General features: G+C 42.0%; 1 protein-coding gene across 1 annotated transcript; it reads left to right on the forward strand.

Moving 5' to 3' along the window:
* The first annotated feature begins 55 nt into the window (after window positions 1-55).
* Window positions 56-23362, forward strand: vwa2 (von Willebrand factor A domain containing 2). The gene is made up of 14 exons (XM_071920338.2): window positions 56-172; window positions 6179-6237; window positions 9756-9830; window positions 10882-11015; window positions 11107-11216; window positions 14466-14663; window positions 15625-15758; window positions 16064-16193; window positions 17209-17264; window positions 17449-17556; window positions 17853-18434; window positions 20271-20822; window positions 21225-21347; window positions 21981-23362. The coding sequence occupies exons 2-14, from the start codon at window positions 6189-6191 to the stop codon at window positions 22109-22111; spliced, it is 2382 nt and encodes a 793-aa protein (XP_071776439.2). The 5' UTR covers window positions 56-172; window positions 6179-6188; the 3' UTR covers window positions 22112-23362.
* The last annotated feature ends 1480 nt before the right edge of the window (window positions 23363-24842 follow it).

The following is a 24842-nucleotide window of genomic DNA, read 5'->3' on the forward strand; positions in this document are numbered from 1 at the left end:
GCTGCTCCCCTCTTCTCCAGGACAGAAAGCCTGCAGATCAGATCCAGCTCGGTGCGGAAGCCAGGAGGTGCAGCTCAGTTGGGACTTGGAGTTTGAGAGGAGGACTGCCGCCGACAGCTTTCTGAAGGACGCAACTCCCAATTCAAGGATAGTGAATATTGGACAACGCATGGTAAGGGATGCTATTTCGTCGCACTTAAAAAAATATATATATTTATTTTGCTCGTCTGCTCGGATGGCGTTTCAACCTTCAGTGGTGGAACCTGTTATTTATGATTGAAAGGGGCATCGGTGGACCAAGCACTTGTTGGGTATTCGCTGATGAAGTAGCGTAGTACTCAGCTGGAAGTTTCCCATAAGCAGAGGGGAAACTGTTGCAATACATTTGTGGGAATTTGGGAAATAGTCTTCTAGCAATTGACATGTCTTACGGATAATGTAATAACGTGCCATAATGAAATAAAATGTCCCTCTAATTTTGTACTTTATATGGCAATTAGTGCTAAATAAGAGGTGTAACTGATGTGTAATTGCATTTTAATACATTATTCAGTCATTATCAATTCAAAATGTTCTAACCCTCATGAAGCCATATTCACCAGGTAATGTGATGTTATTGCATAATCAAGCAATTTCTTACATTGTAACTCCCCCCCCCCCCCCCCCCCCTATTTTGAGCAACATGTTTTATTACAAAATATAGCATTATCCAAACGGTTATTACATTATCAGTTCTCTCAAAATGACTTCTAATCAATAACAATAAGTAATTTTAGACAACAATTGAACAATGGGGTAAAAGAAAATGAAAATATTTCCTTTACTCTGTATGCCTACTATAAAGTCTACCTCTGTAACACATCATTTTGTCTAAATGGCAAAGCCCATTGTTGCCTTGCAGGGTCGTAACCCTTGACCCCACCTTAAACCTGCCTTGACCCTTTGCATGACCAAATGACTGGTCCACTAGTTGATAAGCACAGTTGTTTATTTTTAGCAGGTCAAGGAAAATAAACAATTTGAGTTCACATTGATTCTTAATCTGTTAATTGCCCTGAGTGGTGTGTGTGTGTGTGTGTGTGTGTGTGTGTGTCCCTGCCTGTTTCCACTTGAAACACATTTTACAAGAGTAGTCTTTCCATGACTGGATATCATGCTTCAAAGCATTATGGATATTTCTTTCAGACCCAGTTGTTGGTTTTTGAACCAGGTGCATACCTGTTCATATGCAGACACAGTTTTATCAGTTTTACTCATGACAAGATGCTATGCTACATGATAGCAAAGTATGTCATATTTCTGTACAACAAGCCACTTGATCTGGGGCACATTCTTTTATGTTACTGACTGGGATCATTTATAACTTACTGATCAACTGACAATGGACCATCACCTGAGGGCCCAAGGTTAGAGCTCTGTAGTAAATTAAAACTAGACTGGCTATGAGAGTTGTTTACCAATAGAGGTTTGTGAAGTGGAATTATTCACTGAAGAGCAGGGCTTTATATGGTGTGTGTGTGTGTGTGCGCGCGCACATGCACTTGCTTGCCAGCCAGCTTGCACTGGCAGCACACACATGCTTGGAGGAATACCAAAACATTTTGAGTTGTAGTTGGTTATAGTTCTTCATCAGACACTTGTCACATTGTGGAAAAAAGTTTCCACATTTGTTCTCAAGTCGTCCTACAAGTGGTTATTTAGGATGACTCATAAAATAATTAAAAATAATTTAAAGTGTGAAGGTATTCTCAAAGTGTTATACACATCCAAATACAGGTTAAGAGATCTCAGGATTTTTGTATGAAGTTGGTCCAAAAGCTAGCACTCCTTTCTAATTATAGACTACAGACTGGAGACGCTTTCTGACTTGCCAACCAATTCGAAACAGAAGGCACTTCCATGACTAAAGCATATTTGCATGCATTGTGGTTTTTTGAGGTGGTATTTTACATTTTACGCATGTCCTAGTTGGCTACGTTATCATTACTGTAATCCCTGAACATGAGAACTGGAAGCTCATGGTACTGTAACAAAACTTAACTATTTTATGCAAGTCAGGAGCTTGAAAGAAAATGTACTCCCACCAGCCACCCAAACTTACCTCTGTTCTTTATAATTGGATGAGACTTGTGGTCAAAATACTGGTTACCAGCCAATATTCCCATCTGTTTTAATGAGCTAGAAAATGCTGTTTTGTTGTTTCCATTACCTGGTAACAGTCAACCAGTGCATTTCATTGTATGGGCATGTATGGGAGATGCCAGAGTACAACAATGCACAGGGCTGCATACCACACACACACACACACACACACACGCTCAAACACATACCACTGATATGCCTGCCGAGTCCAACTCTTGTCCACTAATCTGCCCTGTTCACACAACACACCCTTTATTGATTACCAGTGATGTGCGCTTTGATTCCTGACACCAAGAAAGCAAGGAACTTAGATAAGTGTTTTCCCATCACATGCAGATGGTCTGACAAACTAGCTTGTAGGAACTCTTTTGATTCAGCTTGGTTGGAATCAAACTTCCAGTACAGGTAGAGCAGAAATGTGGTCACTGACAGGCAGGGAGTGAGGAAGACAGGCAGATGGAGGGAGGGAGGGAGGGAGGGAGGGAGGGAGAGAGGGAGGAGAGGATAGACTCGGTGAAGGGATCCAATGGAATGCTTCTGAAGAGGCAGCCAACTTTGGGAGGGGCGTGTGCATGTGCCTGTGTATGTGTGTGTTTTACATGTGCGTGCTCTGTAGGGCACGCTTGCTTGCTCTTAACAAGCAGATGTGCGTGCATATATGTGTGTGTGTGTGTGTGCCCCTTTGACAGTAATGAAAACTCTTGTCCTCGAGACGCTCCAGTGAGTGCACAAATAGAGCGGCAGTAGCCCCTGCTGATGGTTATCAGCCCAGGGCTTCTGAGGCCGGCTTCTCACACAGCCGCTGCATCTCAGCTCCTCAGATCTGTATCACAGACACACAGACTCCTCTTAAAGACAGGATCCCTCCTGCACACAATTCTATCTCTGTCTCAAGCATACATACACACACAGCCATACTCGAAGAGAGGGTTTCTCCAGCACACGTCTGTCTCCCTGTCCCCCCCCCCCCCACACACACACACGTGTGCTTCCTGATATTCAGACAGACAGGATATTACGGCGAGGCTTATCGGCAACCAGAGTTAATCAAAGCTTATCTGCAGCCCCTCGACTTCTTATGTAATTACACCAAAGCAAACACAGTAAGGACAGAGTTTACAGCAGGTGGGATTGTTAATCTTTGGATTAGATGCAAACATGATTTGTATGTAAATGTAAAATACCTCACAGGGTTTTTCTTGCCTATTAAACTCTTGTGGACCACCTAAGTGTTTCTTCTGACCACCCAGGTGTAAATGTGAAATGAGACTTATATTTTGTTTCTTATCTTTTCATAAGGCATTGGAACAAAATCCACTTCTCTTTCTGAAGGATTTCCAATATCCTTCCTTATGTTCCTAAAGGTTCCTGTACTCTGTCCATGTGCAAAACCCTCCACCCTGGTTTTTAAAACTATAAAGCCAGAGAAAGCTTTGATTTGGCAGGTGTGGGAGGACTTGAGACTGAATTTTGAAAGGGAATGTTTTCTTCAGGGTGCCATCTTTAGAATCTGTCAACATGCCCTCAAACTGATGATCCTTCGACTGGCAAACCCTCCTTACATGACTGATACACACTCCTGTTAAAACATATGTTTCCTCAGATGCAATTTGTCTGCTTCTTTCTCTTCATGCAACCCCCCCCCCCCCCCCCCCCCCCCACCCCTTTTTTTTCTCTTTATCTTCACATGTTCACATCAAAAGCAGATGAGATCTATATCATGCTATGGTTTGGCACACCACCTTCTTTGAAGGGGACAGTGAGAAGTTTTGTAATCCGTCTTTCTACCCAGACTCAACAAATGCAGAATAGTCCACATGCTGGCCTGAACTCAAAGAAATGGTGTGTGTGTGTGTGTGTGTGTGTGTGTGTGTGTGTGTGTGTGTGTGTGTGTGTGTGTGTGTGTGTGTGTGTGTGTGTGTGTGTGTGTGTGTGTGTGTGTGTGTGTGTAGACACATTTGTCTACTGAAGTGTGCTTTTCCATACACCAGTGGTCCGAGTTGATGGGGGCTCCTTTTTTATGTTGCCTCCCAAATGCTGAGTCACCTGTATATATGGGAGCTGAAAAAAAAATCTGTTCTCAAACTTGTAAGCCACAGTATTAACCCTTGACTTACTACTTTACTGCTAAACTACTTTATAGTTTTTTTACCTTTAGAAATTAGTTTTGGCAGCTGGATCACAGTATCATGAAATTAGTTAACCTGGTGTTAAACTGATGTGGAAAAGGTAGCTAAAGAAATTAACTACTAAACATCGATGTACAAGTGAAAACTATCTTAGCACTAGTGACATGCTTGCCCGTAATGAGCGTCTTGCCAAATGATATAACAATGAAAAATAAAATATCTAATAACAGCTCACTACTACAGCTAACCAACTAATGTTTCTACTAACATACAATTGGCGAGAACACTACAGAGCATTAAGTCCACTTTAATGAAAGTCTAACAAACACTATGTAGGGTGTCCACCTACATATCCCTTATTTAATTCAGTGGTCAATACAACATAACCCTAACCCTGGTGGAAGTGAGTTAAATGGTTTCTTAGCCAAAGATTATGTTTGATATAGAGTATATTTGAGAAACCTGCATCTATTTTGCTCTGATTGCGGAAGATGTTTAGGATAAATCAGAAGGAGAGCAATTGGCAATACACATCAGTTAGACCTACACTGTGCCCTACTAGTCTCTGAAACCTAATGGAGACAATTGTTCATTGTTCATGATCTTACATACTTAGCCATTGTTGTATCCATTGGTGAAGTCTTCCAGTAGGTCACAGGTTTGATCCCTGTCAGTGTCCAAGGTACTGAACCTCTACAAGCTTCAGTGGAAACACTTGCCCACCAGTGAAATGCAACTGAATGATTAAAATGATTAAGATTTTCTAAATTCGTTGCATGCAGAACATGAAGTTATTTTTAATTGTGACATCTACACTGGTAAGGTCTGCTGCTGTTTTTGGACTTGGACTTGTTGTTCTGCCATAATCAAATTCAGGTCAAGATGTTCCATTTCAAAGCGGTTTTATCTTGATGAGTCTAGATAGAAAAGCCCAAATGAAAACAATGCTTGTTTCATGGTTTCCAATGAGCATTTAAAAGGATACCATTAGTAGTTATTTTTCTTCACCAGACAAAATTATTTAGTTTGCCTGTGGCTGTGTCCGTTGTTTAAAATGGCAAAGAAAAATAACCAAGTAATATTCAAGATGTCAAATTATTCCCAAGTGTAGAGCTCTTTAAAGCCAAACTTCAGCAATGTCATTGGGAGTGCAGAGATTAGCACGAGGTGGGCAGTTTTATTAAAACCAGTCACTCAAACACCAACATCCTGGTGAGTTCCTACTATAGCAGGGCGATTGGAAGGCGTCACTCGTCAACAGTCCCTTAATGCAGTGCTCCAGCTGGTTTTTCAAGGGCTTGACCTTTATACTTAGCTGTGAGAACATGGTATGGGGATACTAAGGGTCCCAGAGGCAGCTCTTGGGTCAGATTGTGTACTTAACTTGCCTGGTAAAGTAGTGAATATGAGCTCTGGACCCCACTGGTGACCGTGAGCTGTGGCTGAAAAGGTTAATTTCCTGTACTAGTCACTACTCCATATTCTGTCATAGAGTAGAAGACTATCTGGTAAGGATACACTGACACTCCCCCAACACCCCCCTCACTACATTTGCTTTTAGCTTTTCCTTGTATCATTTCCTAGTTCTGAACCATGTTTTCTCATCCCTTTCAACTCGATTACTAGGCTAATTGCAGTGATGGTGATATTAAAAATGCTGACTTGGAACTAGACTTTGCCATAGTTTTCCATGCCTGGCACCTTGTCTTTCTGCAGAGATAAAGATGGCTTTATTGACATTTGAAGTATACACATGCCCACACACACACACACAGACACACTCCCTCGCATCTGTGCCTCTCTCCTCCTCTCTCTCATTATCACTCACCCTCGCTCTCCCACTTCTCCTCTGCTGTTTGGTGTGTTTTATTCCTAGCTAAGCAAAATGCCTTTGTTTATCATTCCAGGTGTCCCGACATGCACCCTGGTATCCATCTCTCCCTCTTCACACTGCTGCTTCTTCAAGGTTGGTTGATTGATATTATTGCTGTTTGGTGTTCAGTTTCAGTTGAAGAGTGCATACCACACATCACAAATAGTGTATGTGAAGCCTTCAGACCAAGAACCATATAAGTTTGGCTTTGAAATGTTTTGAACAACCCACATCATTCCAAATGTATGGCCACTCAAAATCATTTGGGACACACAGTAAATACCAACACAACACATGAAAGTACACAACCTCTACATTCTTTACATGATGAGGTTTGAAAGCCTCACTCATCTGAAAACTTAAAATGAGCTTCTACAGTATGCTTGAATTTGAAGGATTCATTCGATACGTGCCTGTTGTTTTCTATTTTAAGGGTGCATTATTGGATAGAATGCTCTCTGTTTTGCAGTTGTACCTTTTTTTTACATTTACATTTTGAACATTCAGCCGACTCTCTTGTCCAGAGTGACTTGCAATGACTGCAACAGTAGAATAAGTGCCTGACAATATTCCTGTGACCATTGAATGATCATGTACGAAAGGGGTGCTAGGAAAAGAAATAAGAAGTGAGTAGAGGAGAGCTGATGGCTTCTTGGCTGATCTTCACTTTATTCACCTGTCCATTTTAGGGTTAGGGAAGGAATGTAGTCATTGTAAGGTCGTCACAAATATAGTACAAAATGGTGTGTGTGTTTGCACACGTGAGCATAAATGTAGTGTGTGTGCACTGTACGACGGAGGCAAAGTGTGGGAAGCTTCAGCGATGCTTTACTGGTCAGCTCAAGATTCTTTAACAGGATGTTTTACTGCTCAAACCTGTCAGGTCCTCAATGCAGAAGAATTCCTATTTTATCCTTTCAAAGTGATTTCCTGCCGGTGCTTAAAGTGGTGCTTGTTTCCAGGCAAGTCAACTTTTGCATCGCTTTTATAGCTCATCGTCAGTCGCTCTCTTGGACCCAAGAGTATTCGCCCCAGGGAAGAGGCGAGAGCTGTGGGCCAATTTAATAGTTGAGTTGTTTTCAAAAATGACAGCTTTAGCACCATCTGAAGTATTTACTATTGGCCATGTCAAGACTTTGAACTTCTAGAAACCAGACTGTTTCATCTCTCCAATACTCCCCCTTTCCTCCTGCGCTGACAACACAGATAACATGTTGCAGTGCCTGAACAGATAGATATCCATGTCATCCAGACCGTGAACTTAAGTTTCACAGATAGAAGTTAATCCTAGTTTTTCTCTCGGGTTTCATGGGGACATTCCCTAAATCCCTCAGCACTCCTCCCGACTGACATGGGATTAATGGCAATTAGACATTGTCCACGCAACCTGGGGGTTCTTCCCATTTTCTTGCTTATGTTTTTCCTGCAAAGTGTTCACTCACTTTAAAGACATGCTGTCAATCTGCTAGGGGCGCTGGGCTGAATAGAGCAGCATTCAGAGCAGTGGGGCCCCACTGACCATGATAAAACTGCTTCCCAAGGCCCTAAACTTTCACTGTCAGGAGGACCTTTGGCCTAGAATTAATGTTGGAATTAAGGCCATGAAGATGAAAGAGTCAGGAGTGAAGAGGTGGGAGCTGAAGCCCTTGGGTTGCAGGTGGCAGTCCTTTCATGATTTGTTGTCAATTGATTTTTACACTGTTTTATTTTTCCTAACCTCACGTCCATCCTTTGCTCTTCTCTTCCTATGTAATGGTGATTGAGACAAATGCCATTTCCAAAGAGTGCATTCTGAAGCCTTCAGTAAAATAGAATTTAATGGGTGTATAAAGAGTGATGTGAAGTAGGGAGCTGGGAGTGGCTGGAGGAGAGGATTGTGTCCGAACACAACAAATCCGTCTCCTTTGCTTCATTGTGGTATGGATAATCCACCAATCCCTCTTGTCCATTATGGAATTATCTTTTGTTTACTGCAGGTGGTAATCACTTGGCAGCATCAACATATCATTCAGATGGGACAAATTAGGAGTGGAGATGTAATGTCCTGCCTGCATCTCAACAGGTCGCACCTCGTCTCTCTCCTCCTCCCGATCAACGCTCACCCTCGCTCCTACTTGCCACATCCTTATTTACAATGGCCTAAGGGAAGTAATTGCCTGGAGTGGGAGGGTTGCATACATTTGCATTCATACCTGGGGGCACACCAGTACCACCTGTCTGTTACTATTGGCCACTGAAAGCAGCTGTGGGTCAATAAGTGCCTTAAGTTCCTTACCTTGCCGTGTTGGTCTGGGGTTTCGAGCTAGCAACCTTCGGCTCCTAATCTTCCTTCCCTAATCTGCCTCCATCATTAAACATGTACAGTATGAGAGGGACGTTCCAACTAAATACTGTAATCGACTAGAATATTGCAATTTGGTGACGCAATCTGAAAACTTATAACTTTGTCTCCAAAACCTATAATATAAAGTTAAAGAGACAATTATTTCAATTTTACAGGCTGAAATTTTGAATAGTGTTATCGCCTTCTATGTATAGTCACTGGTTATATTCATTTATTGGTTAATACTTAAGTATCTGACACAGACATGCCCTTATTGCTAAGCAGTGCATTGAACTTTTGCTTTGATTCTGTTTCTTTGCAGTTTTGCTCTCTTAAGACTTGAAGGAGTCATCAGAAGAAGCATCACCAATTTCAATTAATTGCATACGGCTCCATCTGCATGACGTGTCAGCAGCCATTGACTAAGCCGACATCCGAAACATTATTGTGAAGTTGACAGGAGAAATAACACGGTGTTTGACTAATTCTTTCTGGACTCTGATTGAAAGGAAGGGCTGTGCTATTCGAAGTGTGGAATCTGTTCAATGTGGAGATCTACGTCTGTAAAATCACTCAAGCGCTCTGTCTCTGGGCCAGGCAAATGCTTCCATGACCCATCGTGGTTACCAGGGACAACAGAACAGACCCAGAGCATGTTCACAAGTTTTCTGAATGGGAACTTCACTTGTCCACTCACATTAACTTTGATTACTCACATCACCCATTGTGAAGGGGGTCAAGTGGGAGGTAGTGAGCTGAATCGAGGACAACATCCCATTTATTTTTTTCCTTTTCCCAAGGCTCAAAGGATGTTGCTGGAATGACACTAAATGGTCGACAGTGAAGAGGGGTTAATGGCCCCAGGGAAGAGTGTGTGTGTGTACACTCATTTGGCCCGCTCTAACAGCACATGTAAATCATAGGTTGTCAATTTGCAGTCAACTTACAGGTGTTGGCTGTCATCAACAAGAGTAAAGCTGCTATCTCAGTCACTATCTAAGCTTCTATTAGGTGTATGTAAATGGTTTATTTGTGTAGGGACACATACAAACACATTGATTTGTTATATTAGAATATGGGTAGCTTATTTATTTACAAACCATATCCCAAGATGTTTTTGGTGTATGTTGATATAGGTTTCTAACTGATTTTTACTTTTGACATAAACTCCACCTCTGTAAGTTATTTATATGTGTTTATGTGCATTGATGCTAAGTGTATAAAGGGCCCAACTGTTTATTCATCTAAATGTCATGAGACTAACCACCATGCTTTCTGTCCCTCCTAGTCCAGCGGACCACCTCAGTGCAGGAGATCCAAACCAGCCATGAGACCATCGTCAAGATCAACTCCGCAGGAGAGAGTGAGCGCCTTATCAGAATCACTTGAATTCCTGAGTACAATGAATTTACATGAATTTGTCCTGGTGGAATTGGTGCAGAGACATATTAACAACTTGGAGTTTCATAGTACATACTGACACACACAGTAGTACAAGTATAGTAGGATATCCCTTCATTGCCAAGGGACAGAGCAACATAGCATGCAGTAGGTTGATGCCATAAGGAGTGGTGCAGTGGACCAGTGGACCATGAGGAACATTACACTGAAAACAATGAGGTGCATAAACCTGCATTCCTGAGGCTGAAAAGTGACATAGTGTGCGATGTCTGATGTAGACGCCGTTGTACACACATTTTAAAATATTGAGAGGCTGGGCAAGTAAGTATAGGTAATAATAAATGGCTTGATGACAAATACTGAAGAAGGGCGAAGCTGTTGATGTGTTGGGTGGTCTTAACAGGCTGGCACTGTCTGGCAGAGGAAAGCGTTCTGAAGCCTTTATTACACGAGTACGCAGGATCAGTGGCAATCCTTCACAAGCGCTGTGACAGACAGACGGCACACTCTCCCTGTCTCTAATGACTCTCTTCATGATCAGCAGCGCATTCTAACATGACAGCTACACCACTGATTATTTACGCTGCTAGCAAGTACAAACATGCTCAAGGGTGTTGAGTGAGTGTGTGTGTGTGTGTGTGTGAGAAAGAGAGAGAGAAAGACATTGTTCTTGCTTGTTGAATGGGTTTTTTTTTCTGCGTGTGTGTGTTTGGAAAAGAAAATTGAGCTTAGGCATGCTGCTGTTGTTCCCTTGTTATTATGTCAATGTGTGAGGGCAGGGCATACAGTCGCTGTCTCTACTATTTCAACTGCAATAGCCCATTTGATAACTAACCAGCATAGGCCTATAATCCCCATACACAACAAAAGAACAGGAGCTCCTTGCCAGGAATGCAATGGTTTGGACTTGGGACAAGTGCGGGCCTACTTCGTTATCTATAAATCATACTGTATGTGTTTAACTGTTAACTGTGTGTGTGTGTGTGTGTGTGTGTGTGTGTTTACACATGAAGTGATGCAGTGCTCAGCGGCCATGGACATCCTCTTCCTCATGGATGGCTCCTACAGCGTGGGGAAGGGCAGTTTTGAGAGGTCCAAACACTACGCACTCAAACTCTGTCAAGCTCTAGAGATAGGACCAGACAAGGTTCTTTCTGTCTTCCTTTCTGTCCATTTATGTTTCTTTCACCTGTACGGAGCACGTCAATCAACATTTGTGTAATTTCACCCTTGTCCAGGTGCGAGTAGGCTTGATTCAGTTTGGCTCCACCCCTCGCCTGGAGTTTGGCCTAGACGCATATACCACCAAAGAAGAGCTGAGGAAGCACATGAAGAAGATATCCTACAGGTATGTCTCTCTTCTCTTCTCTTCTCTTCTCTTCTCTTATATACAGTTTATAAAGTGATATAGCTTTGAGCGAGACCTATATGACCAGCAAATTCATAATATCATTTCTAAATCTAGCAGGTAAACAGTGAACACAATGCCAGAACTGGAGTGACGTGATTTCATCTGCTTGTACTAATTAAAATCCTGACTGCTGCATTTTCAACAAGCTGGAGACAAGAAAGAGTGAAAGAGTTTTTTAATTGAAGCCAGAATAAAGAATATAAATAAATGACCTTCACCAGACAACTAAATAATGAAATCGATTTAATTTTGAAAAAATTGAAAACTGAAGGTAGCAAGACTGCACAACTGTGTTTAGGTATTCAGCAGAAGTCAGTAGGGAAAATTACTGAAATAAAACTATTCCTGATTTATTGTCGTTAAGCTGCAAAATATTTTGTGACATCCAGCACTGAGGCTTTCCTTGAGAGTGTCTAGGCCTTCCAGTTATTGGGTTTCAGAGGTAGATATATCTGCATATCATGAATGTAGCAATAGAAAAAAATATTGTGTTTATGGATCATATGGCCAAGGGGAAGCTTGTCAATAGAAAATAGAATGGGGCCTAAAATTGAACCTTGAGGAACTCCACAGGAGTTGAAGAAAAACAATATTCATATTGTGATGGAGAATGTTCTATGTGACAAGTATGAGCTGAACCAATCAAGTGCTCTGTCCTTGATGCCAACCCAGAATTTGAGGGGGCCAATTAAAATTGCATGGTGTACAGTGTCAAAATCTGCAGATATAAAAGGATTAAAATCCAACTTTCACCTAAATCTGTTGCTTAAAGAAGGCAATTGGTTACTTAACAAGGGAAGTATTTGCATTATGCATTGCTCTGATTGAAATTGCTCAAAAATGGCATTTTGACTCATAAAAGCTATTAAGCTGACACGTTTCATTAAAACACTAGCTAAAAATGGATGCTTGGAGAAAAGCCTGTAGTTGCTGGGATTAAAGGGGTCTGGACTTGCTTTTTTTGAGGAGTGGTGCTGCATGTTTAAAAACAGAAAGGAAACTGCCAGTTGACAGAGAGCTATTTATTATTGATAAAATACCAGGAGCAACTGTTTCAAAGATCTCTTTCAGGAATTTTGTAGGAACAACATAATGGGGGCAGGTCTTGGACTTCATGAGATAGTTTCTGTGACAGATGAGAGAGAAATAGGTTCAAAACAGTCATAAATCAGAGAAATTTCCCCATTGCTAGATATGACCCGGTCAGTAGGAGTAGTCAGAAGCCTTATGTTCACCACCTTTTTGGTATGTTCAAAACACTTCACCATTCTCTGGGCTGGCTCCAGTACCATGACTGGATTGAATGAGACAGGAGAAAGAGTGAGATAGTAAAAGAGTAAGCTGATAAAATAAATGTATTTCTTTACATGTTTGACAAGTTAGATGATCTGGATTGGATTTAGTTACAACTCACTCACTCATGCTGAACACACACACACACACACACACACACACACACACACACACACACACACACACACACACACACACACACACACACACACACTCAGTAAGAGGTTGACTAATGACAAATGCTCTCAGGAAAGGAAAGCAAATTAATTTCAGATTAGAGGTAGGTGGTCACTGGATATTGGATAAGCGCATTAAGCTGACAGAGAAAGATAAGTTGGATGTGTGTGTGTGTGTGTGTGTATGTGTGTGTGTGTAGTGTTCAGAGTTTGGAAGCACAATTTTGGCTTGCCATCTGATTTGGAATGGCCACCCATATTTTGAACTCATTAGCTGTCTCATTGCCTCAAATCAAATTACATCCTAGAGTGTTTGAAACTATGAACATAGGCGTGTGTGTACACAAGTATACACACATTATTAATCCTCTACTTTTTTAATGAATTTAGCATAATGTACATTCTAATAAATAGAATGAATATGGATGTGAAAATATGTGTGGTTACATGAGACATCAATGCAATACTAGATATTTTGAACAGTTAGACCTACAGTATAAAGTGTGCTAGAGACAGATACTTGCTATAGGAAGATGACTCAAAAATAACCGTAGTTGATTAGTCATTCAGTGACCGTATCCACTTTGTTGAAATTATTCCCTGTGATAAAGTTGCATGTTCAAGGATTCAGGTTAGCTTTAAGAAACGGGTAGGATAAACAAACCCAGACAAACTCACATTTTCACCTGTCAGGCTAAGAACCGGAAGAAGTATTCACCACTAGTTAAGATGCAAACCTCTCCAAGAGGTGAGTATAAACAATTCCATGCAAAGAAAACAATGGATACCTCATTTTGGTCAGTTCATATGAGCAAATCATGCCTGAAGGCCTTTGTGCCTTTCACTGTATTGTCTTGCTCCAAGCAAACGCAGCATTGTTTTCACTGTTGAAAGAAGAAATGGTCAAAAAAGGGACAAATGCTCAGATGACAACTAGGCCTGCACATCACTGATTACATCTGTTTTTTCAGCAGTTCATTCTTCTAAGATCGTAAGACACTGAATAGATTTCTCAATGTCCAGCGGAAAGATTGGCTCTCCAAAAAAGAGAATAGCCCTCTGCTCTAACTGACATTGATGTGTTTTTGAAAAGAAACAATAGGTGATGAATGGGTTTCATATGTCCTAGGGTCATGAAACTTAGTCAGCACATTCAGTAAGAACAAAACAATGAAAACCATCCTAACTGGATCCACACTTTGGCAGTAATATGCAATGGATAAGTGGCAATAAAACCTTGACAGTTACTTCCATGTTTCACTCCCCTTTTCTTCTATTTTTTCTAGTGTAGTCACATATTCTTTTCTCGTTTTTCTAATTGCTCTGTTCTGCTATTCTAGCAGCAACATGAAACCCTGTCAGTCTTTATGCCCATTCCTATCTCTACCACCATCTACCCTCCCTTTCCTCTCAACCTTGTGTACCTATCTCCCTCTTTTTTGTAAACCAGTTCTTTCTTCTTCGACCAAATAAAAGCACAACAGAAATGTATAGCCTAAGAGGAGTTTCATCAGCCTCCTCCCACCTGGTAACAAACAGGCAAAAAATTAGTATTTTTTTTTACACATTTAAAAGTTTTTAAGGGGGAATGTGTAATCTCTCTCACTCCACTCCTTTTTTTCTATCCTTGCTTTTCCCTCTTTCCTCTTTCCCATGCTACACCCATTCTCCCCTCCCTTCTCACCCCCCCACCCTTGGAAACAATCCACCCACCCAGGGGAGGCAGCACCCAGACAGGCCTGGCTCTGAAGTACGTGCTGAGGAAAGGTTTCCCAGGGGGGCGTAACTCCTCCAGTGTGGCCCAGATCGTCATCCTCCTGTCGGACGGAAGGTCCCAGGGCAATGTGGTGCAGGTGGCCACGCAGCTCAAAGAGACGGGCGTTGTCCTGTTCGCCGTGGGCCTGCGTTACCCCAGGTACATTTGATTGGTTGGGTGAAAATGGATGAAAATCACAGGGGATAACGCATTAAACCAATTCCTTTTGTTTCCAATGCAGTCTCATTGGAAAAAGTACAAAAAGAAACAAATGAGAGACATAGCAATGTGTGTGGGAAGTGTTGGAAAGACAAGAATGTGTATCAAACCTGGGTAGAAATTTATATATTATAGTTTCATCAAGATAATATCATATTTAAGAATGTCTGTGTTAAGATGGCTAATAATTTTTAACAATATAACATAATTACAGAAGATAGAATGAGATGATGCAGGAGGCAGTTTTTCTAGCTTCCTTTTCTAGCACATCGATGTCATTCCATCCTTCTGGCATATCCCCAAATATAAAGTGCACCCAGTATTTACATTGGTTGCCCATCTAGCAGGAACAGCTGTTGATTTGTGGATGCTTTGCACTGTGGAACTGATGTCCCGGGTTGGGGAGGTTATTACCAAAATGTAATCTGCATGTACAGATTGATCCTTACCCGCTTAATCCACTGTAATTTTCAAAGCCTTTAATGTTATCTGATTACTTTCAGTTGCTTCTGTATCAACCTGCCTCCACAATGTGTAGAATATCAAGTAAAATACACATTTCGGACTATAATTAGAATATCGTTATCATCCACAACCTTTATCAAGAAGTGTAAAATTATCCGTAATCTCCCAATCACATGTAGATAGTAGTAGCTGTATTAGATTACTTTTCTGTGATTTTATTATATGTGTATGGTTGTGGCCTAAGGGCCTTCAAACCTATGTTAATTTTAAAATCTGTCAGATAAAATCAATCAATCAATTACTGTAAACCCACTACATTACTGCCCTGCTGTGATGACGTCAAACCATAAGATGCCATCTTGCAACTACCCTGAATTCCTCTCTATTTTTGTGTATCTCTGTCTCTCTCTTTTGTTTTTCACCCTCTGTTCCCCAGGTGGGAGGAGCTACATGCTCTGGCCAGCGAGCCAATGGAGAGCCACGTTTTCTTTGCTGAACATTTCTACGACGCAGTCAATGGCCTGTACACCACACTCACCACCTTCTCTGTCTGCAATGCCACACCTGCGGGTAGGAATGCACAGATATCACTTTTTCACTGGAGATGCAGTTTTGAGTTCTGAACATTAATTATCGGGTTATATAGACATAATTCACTAGTTTGGTGTCGTTGGACAAAAATGATTGAAAAATAGTAAAATTTAACACTTGAGAAAGATCTTCCATCCTTCTATGTGTGAAAAAGGAGAAGAAACAAACATTTGAAAATGTAAAGTATGCCACAAGACTCACCTCAGTTGTCTCCCTCTTCCTCTCTCTACTCCCCTCATTCTCCAACTCCCTCCCTTCCCCCGTCCGCCTGTCCTGTCCCTCAGGCTGTCAGGTGGAGTCCTATCCATGTGAGAGGAAGACACTGGAGACCGTGAAAGAGCTGCAGGGGAATTTCATGTGCTGGAAAGGCTCCAAGGGATATTCCCCGTACACTTCCCTCTGTCCTTACTACAGGCAAGAACACACACATACACATATTCTCGTTGTCTTCCTCTTTGTTAAGACCCAAATACAGAGTCAATTTGAGAGGATGAATGCATATTCTTTGTTGGGTTAATTCTGACTTGGCAATGTTGAGTTTTGAATTCCTGCACTTTAACAGCAGAAAATCCAGCCCATTATGTGTGGGTGGCCTAAAGGTCAGAAAAGCAGGTTTATAATAGGGAAGGTCACTCCAGACTGCGTGGAAAAAATCTGGGCTGGAGAGCGGAATGAGTAACACTCTCTTCTCTCAGCAACTACAAAGTGCCATGTAGCAAGACACTTGATCCCCAATCTCTCTTATGAGCTGCTCATTGGGCAACAATACAAGACTGTGGTTGGAAAGCTCCCAGGTGTTTATGTGCAGTGTGTGTCAGTGTGGAAGTCTGTCAGCCATACCTGGGCAAATTAAAAATGGCCTTTGAGAAAATGACAGACTGCAATCTTCACAAATCTTTGCAATTTTACCACAATAAAAAGGCTAATGGCAGTACAGAGGACCATCACAACTTTTAATTTGATCTTCCACAATTTTTGCCAGTTCTCAGACACGCACAAAATGCTACAAACTCCCTTACAATCCACTATAAAATAAAAGCTCTTTTAGGCACACACATCACAAAAAGGTGATGTGGGTTACTTGTACATTACTCAAGATGAGTCTACCTTAAGAGGAGCCCTATAAAGAAATTCTTTGCAATTGAAATGTAAAAAATGCCATTACATCTTATATTTCTTTGTTTAGTACCTGGTAAGCCATCATAGAACAGAGAGATCTACAGTCAGTCGTTCCAAAATCTTGTTATGGGAATATTGTTTATTAGAGGAAGACACGGATGCTGTACCTGACACTTCATCTCATGTTTGCTGCATGCAAGTTAAAAATGAAAGTTTTTTTAATATAAAACAGCAGTTATATGATTTATTCACAAATTGAAGTGAATTCTGTGTTGGTCCAAATGTGTGTGTGTGTGTGTGTGTGTCACAGGTACAACAAGGTTTACAAAAGACACCAGACAGTCTGCCATCGGACTATTTGTCCAGGTAACAGCACCGGTCTGAAGGGAAGTCTCTCTCTCTCTTTCTCTCTCTGTCTCTTTCTCTTGTTCTCTTACATCTTTTTCTCTCTTTTGCTCTCTTAGATGATGTGTGTGTGTGTGTGTGTGTGTTTGTGTGCGTGTACAGATGTGTGTGTAGCCCATGTCAAGCCAGTCTCTCTCGCCTGTAGATCCCTGTGACTCCCAGCCCTGCTTCAACGGTGGAACGTGTGTGTCAGAAGGTCCAGAGGGCTTCCACTGTGTGTGTCCGCCTGGCTATGGAGGAGACCCACACTGTGGTCCGTACACTGCTGAGATATTAGCATCTCCTCACTTGAAAATTACATAGATTGCAATGCATTATGGTACTCATTATTGCACATAAATGAATCTGGCATGTTAGGAGATTACACATGTACTGCACATGTATGCGTTTGTGTGTATCTCCATGTGTCCATGTCTATTCAAAGTGTGAAAATGAATGATTATGATTGACAAAATGTTTGAAGGACTTCTGCACATGTAATTTTCAACTCTACAGCTTGCAAGTGCTCAAGCAGAGAACAAACTAACTCGTTCCTCTGTCCCTCTTCAGCTCCTGCACTATCATTGGACTGTTCAGTGGACCTGCTCTTCCTGGTAGAGGGTTCCACCACGCTCACCTTGGAAGGCTTCCTCCGCCTCAAGTCCTTTTTAAAGCGCTTCCTGCAGGCTGTTATTGGGTCTGACACCCCCACTAAAGTTGGCCTGGCAGTGTTTGGCGGAGAGGCTCACGTCGAGGCCCAAGTGGGCAAGTTCAGAGGGGATGTGAGGGGTCTGCTGAACGCCGTGGAGGGGCTTCGACCCGTAGGCGGCGAGACCCGGACAGGCCAGGCGCTCCGCTACGTAACGCGCCACGGCTTCCTGAGCGCGCCGGTCTTCGCCGACGTCACGGACGACCTCCCCCGCGTGGTGGTGCTGCTCACAGCCACCCCCGCTGCTGACGAGGTGGTTGAGCCTGCGAAATACGCACGTGACAGAGAGATCTTCCTTATAGGGGTGGGGCCAGATTCCCTAAAGGGACAGTTGAACAATATCACAGGGAATCCCCAACGGACTCTCACCTACCCCTCACCTGATAGGTTCAATGCCAAGATCCCTGAGCTCAAGGCCAAGATCTGCAGTGTGGACACTCAAGGTACGATACAAGCAGCACGGCACTTTTACACAACATTCATTGTATATTTACAGATACCAGAATGCGATATATTCTCCCCATGTATACTGCCATGTGATTCAATGTAATTAAACTGTCTGGCATCATGGATCCCATTGGACTCAAAATGAAAAACATCACAATTGTTAATGACATGCGCAGAGCCTGTGGCAATTTCAAGGCAAGTGTATACCTAGAGTGCTTTTAACAAACAAGACTGTCACAAAGTGAAAACAAAGGGTACCAAACAGGTAAAAACAAACAAGAGATAGAAAAAAGATAGAAAAAGTACATCACAAACACCAAGAAATGGGGCCAGAGTTTTTCTGTGTGTGTGTATGTGCATGGCTGACTGCAGCAAGGTAGGTTGCAGGCTGTGCTGACTAAATGGGTCTTGAGTCTGGACTTAAATACTGACACACTGTCCAATTTGCTGACAAGGACATGAAGCTTGTTCCAGATGGGAGGAGGCCGTACGCAAGACGGCTCTTGCACCAGCTGTTCTCTTTCAAATGCATAGAATGACATGGAGCCCTGCATGCTGTGGACAGAGAGTATGGGTGGGCTAATAAGGAGTAAGCAAAGCAGTGATGTATTGAGGCGCAAGGCAATGTAATGGCTTGTAAAGGTGAGAAAATGGGAGATGCCGAAATAGACCATAGTACGGGCAGACATGTTACCATCTAGGATAAAAAGGAGTGGGATCTGTTAGTCAAGTATGAGCGAAACCAAGTGTCCAGTGTCAGTGATTTTTCTAAATGAAGTCAAGTAGAACAAGAACTGACACACACCACTGGTCTGTCGCTAATAGCAGGTTGTTTGATACTTTGATTAAAGCTGTCTCAGTGCTGTGAAGGTTGTAGACGTTTCAATTGAGAAAGTGATCGAGCTGTCAGGGTCGATCTAAGGGTGTGGCCCGGCTTATTTAATTGTGGCTTTATAATTGTGACTTAGAACGAGTTGGGAGAAATGCCAGAGGAGAGAGTGCAACATAGAGCAGAGAAAGGCCTAAGGCAGCGAATAGTTCTTTCAATCATTTTGTGTGGATGGGGTTTGGAATGCAGGTAAATAACTTAGATGCCATAACCAGCTTGGAGAATTCCTGCGGTGGAATTGGCGTAAAATGAGAAGAACTGTCCAGTCTGGCTGTGTTGAGATGTACTATATTGTAATGTTATCACCTGAAAAGGCTGCAACACCAAAAATCTAAGTTTCAATCACGTTTTCATTGAAAATTTCATGAAACCATCACAGCTGAGGTGAGCAGTGCTAAAAGAGGTGCCAGCATGTGATTTGGTGAGATTTGCAATGGTAACTCAGAGTTATTCTTGTTTGCTATAATCAAGTTAGAGAGATAGGTAGACCTGGCTGCAGCTAGAGTTTGTGTCTACTGTAAAGTATACTGTATATTTGTGTGTACTGTAGTAGTGAGTAAGGTTGTCCTTCCAGCCTAGTCAGTAGACGTCTAGCTTAGTTGCACGTCATCTGAGTGGCTTGCTTAAGTGTCCATGTGTGTCCATGTAGCCTTTTTCATTTTACTCCATTTTGAGAGGGGCAGCAAAGACAAGTGAAGATCATTCATGGGCATTCATTGCTTAGGCAGTACTCTTGTTTTGGATCAGCACTTCTTTCATCTTTCATCTTCTGGTTTAACCCGTTGTAGATTAATAAACCCTCAAGATAAGCAGAGGAAGGGCATGCATTACCTCTCATAAATCATGTTTTGTGCATTACAACCAGTATTACAACTACTGTTATATGTATAGTGAATGTCTGTATGTTCTGACAACATAATTCTTTGTCTTTTTGGTCTTTCAGGTTGTCTGGGTCAAGCGGTAGACCTGGTGTTTGCCCTGGATGCCTCGGGCGGTGTGGGCCGCGACAACTTTGCCACCCTCCGCGACTTTGTGCGCAGCATCACTGTCCAGTTTGACATCAACCGCGACGTGGCCCAGGTGGCGCTGGTGACCTATGGCCGGAGACCCGGCACCGTCTTCAACCTGGACACCCACGACTCGGGTTCCGCCGTGCTCAAGGCGGTGGGTGACGCCGGCTACATGGGTGGAGTGGCTTCGTCGGGCACCGCTTTACTCCACATCCACTCCAACGTCCTGACGGTGGCCAAGGGGGCGCGGCCCGGCGTCAACAAGGCCGTAGTGGTGGTGACCGACGGTTCGGGAGGGGACGATGCTGTGGTGCCGGCCCAGAAGATAAGAGACAATGGAGTTTCGCTGTTCGTGATCGGCATCGGAGATGTGCAGAGAGAGAGGCTGCTGCGGATCGCCGGCACGGAGGAACACATGATCTCAGTGCCGTTTTATGAGGATCTCAAGTACTTTGAGGACGTGCTGGTGCAGATGCTGTGCTCAGGTGAGAATGCAGGGAAATACCTCTGTTCCTATACATAAGCAAACCTTACGTCCCATACTGGGAACTGGGGACCTCTCCTGTTCTGGGAATAGGAATAAGGGGTAGGAATGTGGTACGGTAATGATCAATTGATTCAAAATGTGTCACACACTCCTGCATATGCTGAGATGTGTTGTTTGTGGTGTCTGTTTTTCTGTGTGTGTGTGTGTGTGTGTGTGGGTGGGTGTCTGTGTGCGTTTCCCTCCACCAAGATTTCTTTGCAGCTGTTCAAGATGGCAAGATAGAGAAGACAGTCTCATGAAACAAAAACAAAATGCTCAGAGCTCAGGGCTGTAAGAAAAATGAATCCATGTCTTTAAACTTGACCTTATGGTAATTGACTGTTTTTTTTTTTCCAATCAGAGGTGAAGAAGCCAGTAAACCTGTGCAAGCCCAACCCTTGTATGAATGACGGGACCTGCATCCTGTCAGGAGGGAGCTTCCGCTGCCAGTGCCAAGGCTACGAAGGACCACACTGTGAAACACGTCAGTGGAATTAATGATGGTCTTTCCTCCTTACCTCTTTTCTTCATTCCTTCCTTCCTGTCTTCCTTTGTTTGTCTTTTGTTGTCTTTTTAATCCTTTTTCTATCCTTTCTCCTTTCTCTAGGTCCTTTCTTCTTTTCAGTTTATCTGTCAAAGCTTTTGATGCAAAGTTAATCTCACATAGCCGTTAGAAAAGGGCTCCGATGCTGTGGGATGATTTCATTCAAGCCAATCACATTGCACTGGGGCGGAGCTCTGCACTGGTGCTCACTTCTTTAATGTCATAGGAATAACCAAGGACGTTGGTACATTTACAAACAAGTTATTTGTGACATGATAGCAATTTTAAGAACTTTTTTTGACTTTCTGCTTTATTAGATAGTTTACAGTGGAGATAGGGGGATGGCATGCAACAAAGTTCCCAGGCTGGACTTGAACAAAGTATATTGCGGGTACATGGTATGCTCCTTAGCCAACTGAGCCACCAGGACATCCCATAATAACAATATTTGACTGCTTTCTCTCCAAATCTCTTGCTGTGAGTCAGAGGTTTGGCTGCATAAATCTTACACTTAAAAAGTGTTGCTATTTAGTGGCGTTGACTTATTGAGTTTGTCCTGTCATTTCTTCCCAGGGAGCAGCAGGTCTTCATCCAGAGGAGACCTCCCCAGGCCGGCTGCTCTCAGGAGGAAGAGCAGGCAGAAGAAGAGCCACCAGGAGCTGCTACATCACTACAAACTGCACCGCAGGAGGCATGCTGCCTAAAACACCATGCACCCATACGGCACACACATAATACTGACTTACCTGCCTCAGCAGCCTGAAACACACACACACACACACACACACACACACACACACACACACACACACACACACACACACACACACACACACACACAAACACACAACACACAGACAGCCAAACACACTTCAGAAACCAATCAACTGTGGACATTTAAGTACCATGGACTTTTGCAGCTGCACAACAGAGTAAAGGGAAAACTATCATTTATATTGACAGTGTTGACAAAGTTCTGATGACAGAAAACATGTCACCGTTTCAATATTTAAAGTTGCACTCTACCTAGTGCCATCACCAAGTGCCTTCAAACTGCATTTCTACTGGAGTCTCCATTTGTGTCCGTTTGTTCTTCTCAAACTTGTCAGTAATTATTGTGCTCACTATTGTGCAATTGTGTAATACTTAATTCTCGTCTTGACACGGTTCTCTTGTCTATTCTAAGATGTAAACTTTTATTTTATAGTGTACTGTATATCTGTGTCATGATTTTATATTATTTTTTTCATGAATGTGTTTGACTTGTTGACTGTGTGGCAAATGCAAAGTAACACAGGAGTCCCAAACATGCAATACACCAAATGCTACATGTTTGCTTGAGTGTTTTTCCATAATATTTTCACATTCTTTTTTATAATAGCTAGTCCACACTTTTAACTCTGTCGTACCTGATAAATGCTTAAATTCACTATAATGTTTGACTTGTTAAGATGATAAAGATGCTTGTTTGTTTTCTTGAGAGGACAAAATTATTTGATTTAAAAAATATATATATATATATTTATTTTTTTGTTCTTAGTTACATTAGTGCTATATCACATTTAGAAAGTAAGGCTAATTTCATACTTTTCATACTTTTACTTTACTTACTCATTCTTTCTGAATTAATTTGCTGGTTGCCCTATATTACAAGATTTGTCAGTTGGGCATTGCTAAAAAGTGTTCATATTTCAAGAATAGACTCTTAAGCTGACTAGCTCTTAACAGATATGAAAGTGGTCAATCACTGAAATCAATGGGCATTATGTTCGTTAGGGGATGGCTAAAAAAAAACTCGGAAAAAGAAAATTGTGCATGGCTTCAAGAATGTTTTTTGTGTGCTGAGTGCCCAGTGTTAGTCTCTAATCATGTTCACCTTTCATGCTGCAGGTTTCCATTGACATTTTCTTTCTTTTTTCTTCAAATAAATAAAGCATTATTGCATGAAAAGCCAATACATTTCTGAAAGGCTCTGTCAGAAAAATCTTCCCAGCTTCAACTGACCAAAAAACTAAAGCTGCCCAGATGAGTGGTGGCCTGAAATTTTCATTATCAACTGTTGGACAGATTCCCTGAATGGGGACCATTAATTCTGGCACCAGCTGTGTATATTTTGATTTATATAAAGTTTTTTGGCTTGCGCATCCCCAGTGTCCTTCCATTAAGAGATTCAACAATTAGCCTGCTATAGAGGTGCCAAAATCATCTGGGATCAGAAGGGTCGGGTTTGGGTACAATATCTTGCCAGACAGCAGGAGCCCAACTCGGCATGGGCCCTGCACAAAATGATGCAGACAGGCTGAGAATTGATCTCTTCTTCTGACGAGTCTGCTGCTGTCACCCAAAGCCTCTTGCCTGGATGAGCCATCCAGGCCTACCCCTGTTCAATAAGCCAAAGATGGTCCTTGAGCAGTTTTGAATCTGACTCCCAAAGGCGACAGCTGACAGGGTCCACAGTGGTACTGGCCAACAGCTGTGTTCATTGACAGAAGGCAGAATGGAATGCAACTGTTTTTTTTTCTATCTAAAATTTTGTCTGTATTGTCTAAAAGCAAAGTTTTTGAAAATCCATCTAACCAAGGTGTGTTGTTGAATTACCAAACAAAACAAAACACAAACTGGTAGTTACAGGACACTCCTTAGTGGAGAACAGATTACCCAGAGGTCCTTGCTACCATGAATGCCATGTAATACCAACTGAAAGACCATCTATTTAGCTGGAATAATATAAACTGTATATAAACTGGAAGCTGCATTATATAAACAACTTATTTTTGACTAACTTATTTTTGACTTGTTCCAAGGTCAAGATGTGATTGCGTAAATGTAGAGTAGCGTAACAACTCCACTTCCATTTCTGAGCTTGACAAAAGCATTTAAATTGCAGAACCACACAAACAATTCATCTGTTAAAAACATAAAAACAACTAAAGAACCAACACAGCTTTTATATTTCTTCTACAACACTGTCTCTGTCCAGCTGTCTTAAATGCTCTGCATACAATGCTGACAGCAGTGCCACTTACAATTCTCTACAGGAAAAAAACAATACAGACGGTGCATTGTTTTATTTTAGATTTTATTCATTATTTTAGACATATTGTTGATGATATCTTCTATTGAGGAAGGCAAAGGAGGGTGGGGTGTTGGGTGGTGGATTGAAAATGGGTGTTAGGGTGTAGGGTAAGGATGTGTAAGGGAAAATGCTGGAAAATGACAAATGTGCACATTTACAAAAGTGTGTGTGTGTGAGCACAGATGTCATTGTGCTCAGGTTCTTGGCTTGAAGTAATTCAGTAAAGTCAACTACTACTATTACTACTACTACTACTACTACTACTACTACTACAAGTATTTAACATTTCTTTAGAGAGAAACACAGCTGAGTTGGATTTGGAGGGAGACAGAGTTGGAAGTGGATTGAACTGAATCTCT

Source organism: Centroberyx gerrardi, chromosome 20 (assembly GCF_048128805.1).
Source record: "Centroberyx gerrardi isolate f3 chromosome 20, fCenGer3.hap1.cur.20231027, whole genome shotgun sequence".
Classification (NCBI taxonomy): Eukaryota; Metazoa; Chordata; class Actinopteri; order Beryciformes; family Berycidae; genus Centroberyx; species Centroberyx gerrardi.

What these genes read in the sequence shown, in the direction of transcription:
- vwa2 (XM_071920338.2), top strand. Translation starts at nt 6,189, where the DNA reads ATGCACCCTGGTATCCATCTCTCCCTCTTCACACTGCTGCTTCTTCAA. An exon ending in GATCAACTCCGCAGGAGAGA is followed by an intron (nt 9,831 to 10,881) that starts GTGAGCGCCTTA and finishes TTACACATGAAG; the next exon opens with TGATGCAGTGCTCAGCGGCC. An exon ending in TAGAGATAGGACCAGACAAG is followed by an intron (nt 11,016 to 11,106) that starts GTTCTTTCTGTC and finishes ACCCTTGTCCAG; the next exon opens with GTGCGAGTAGGCTTGATTCA.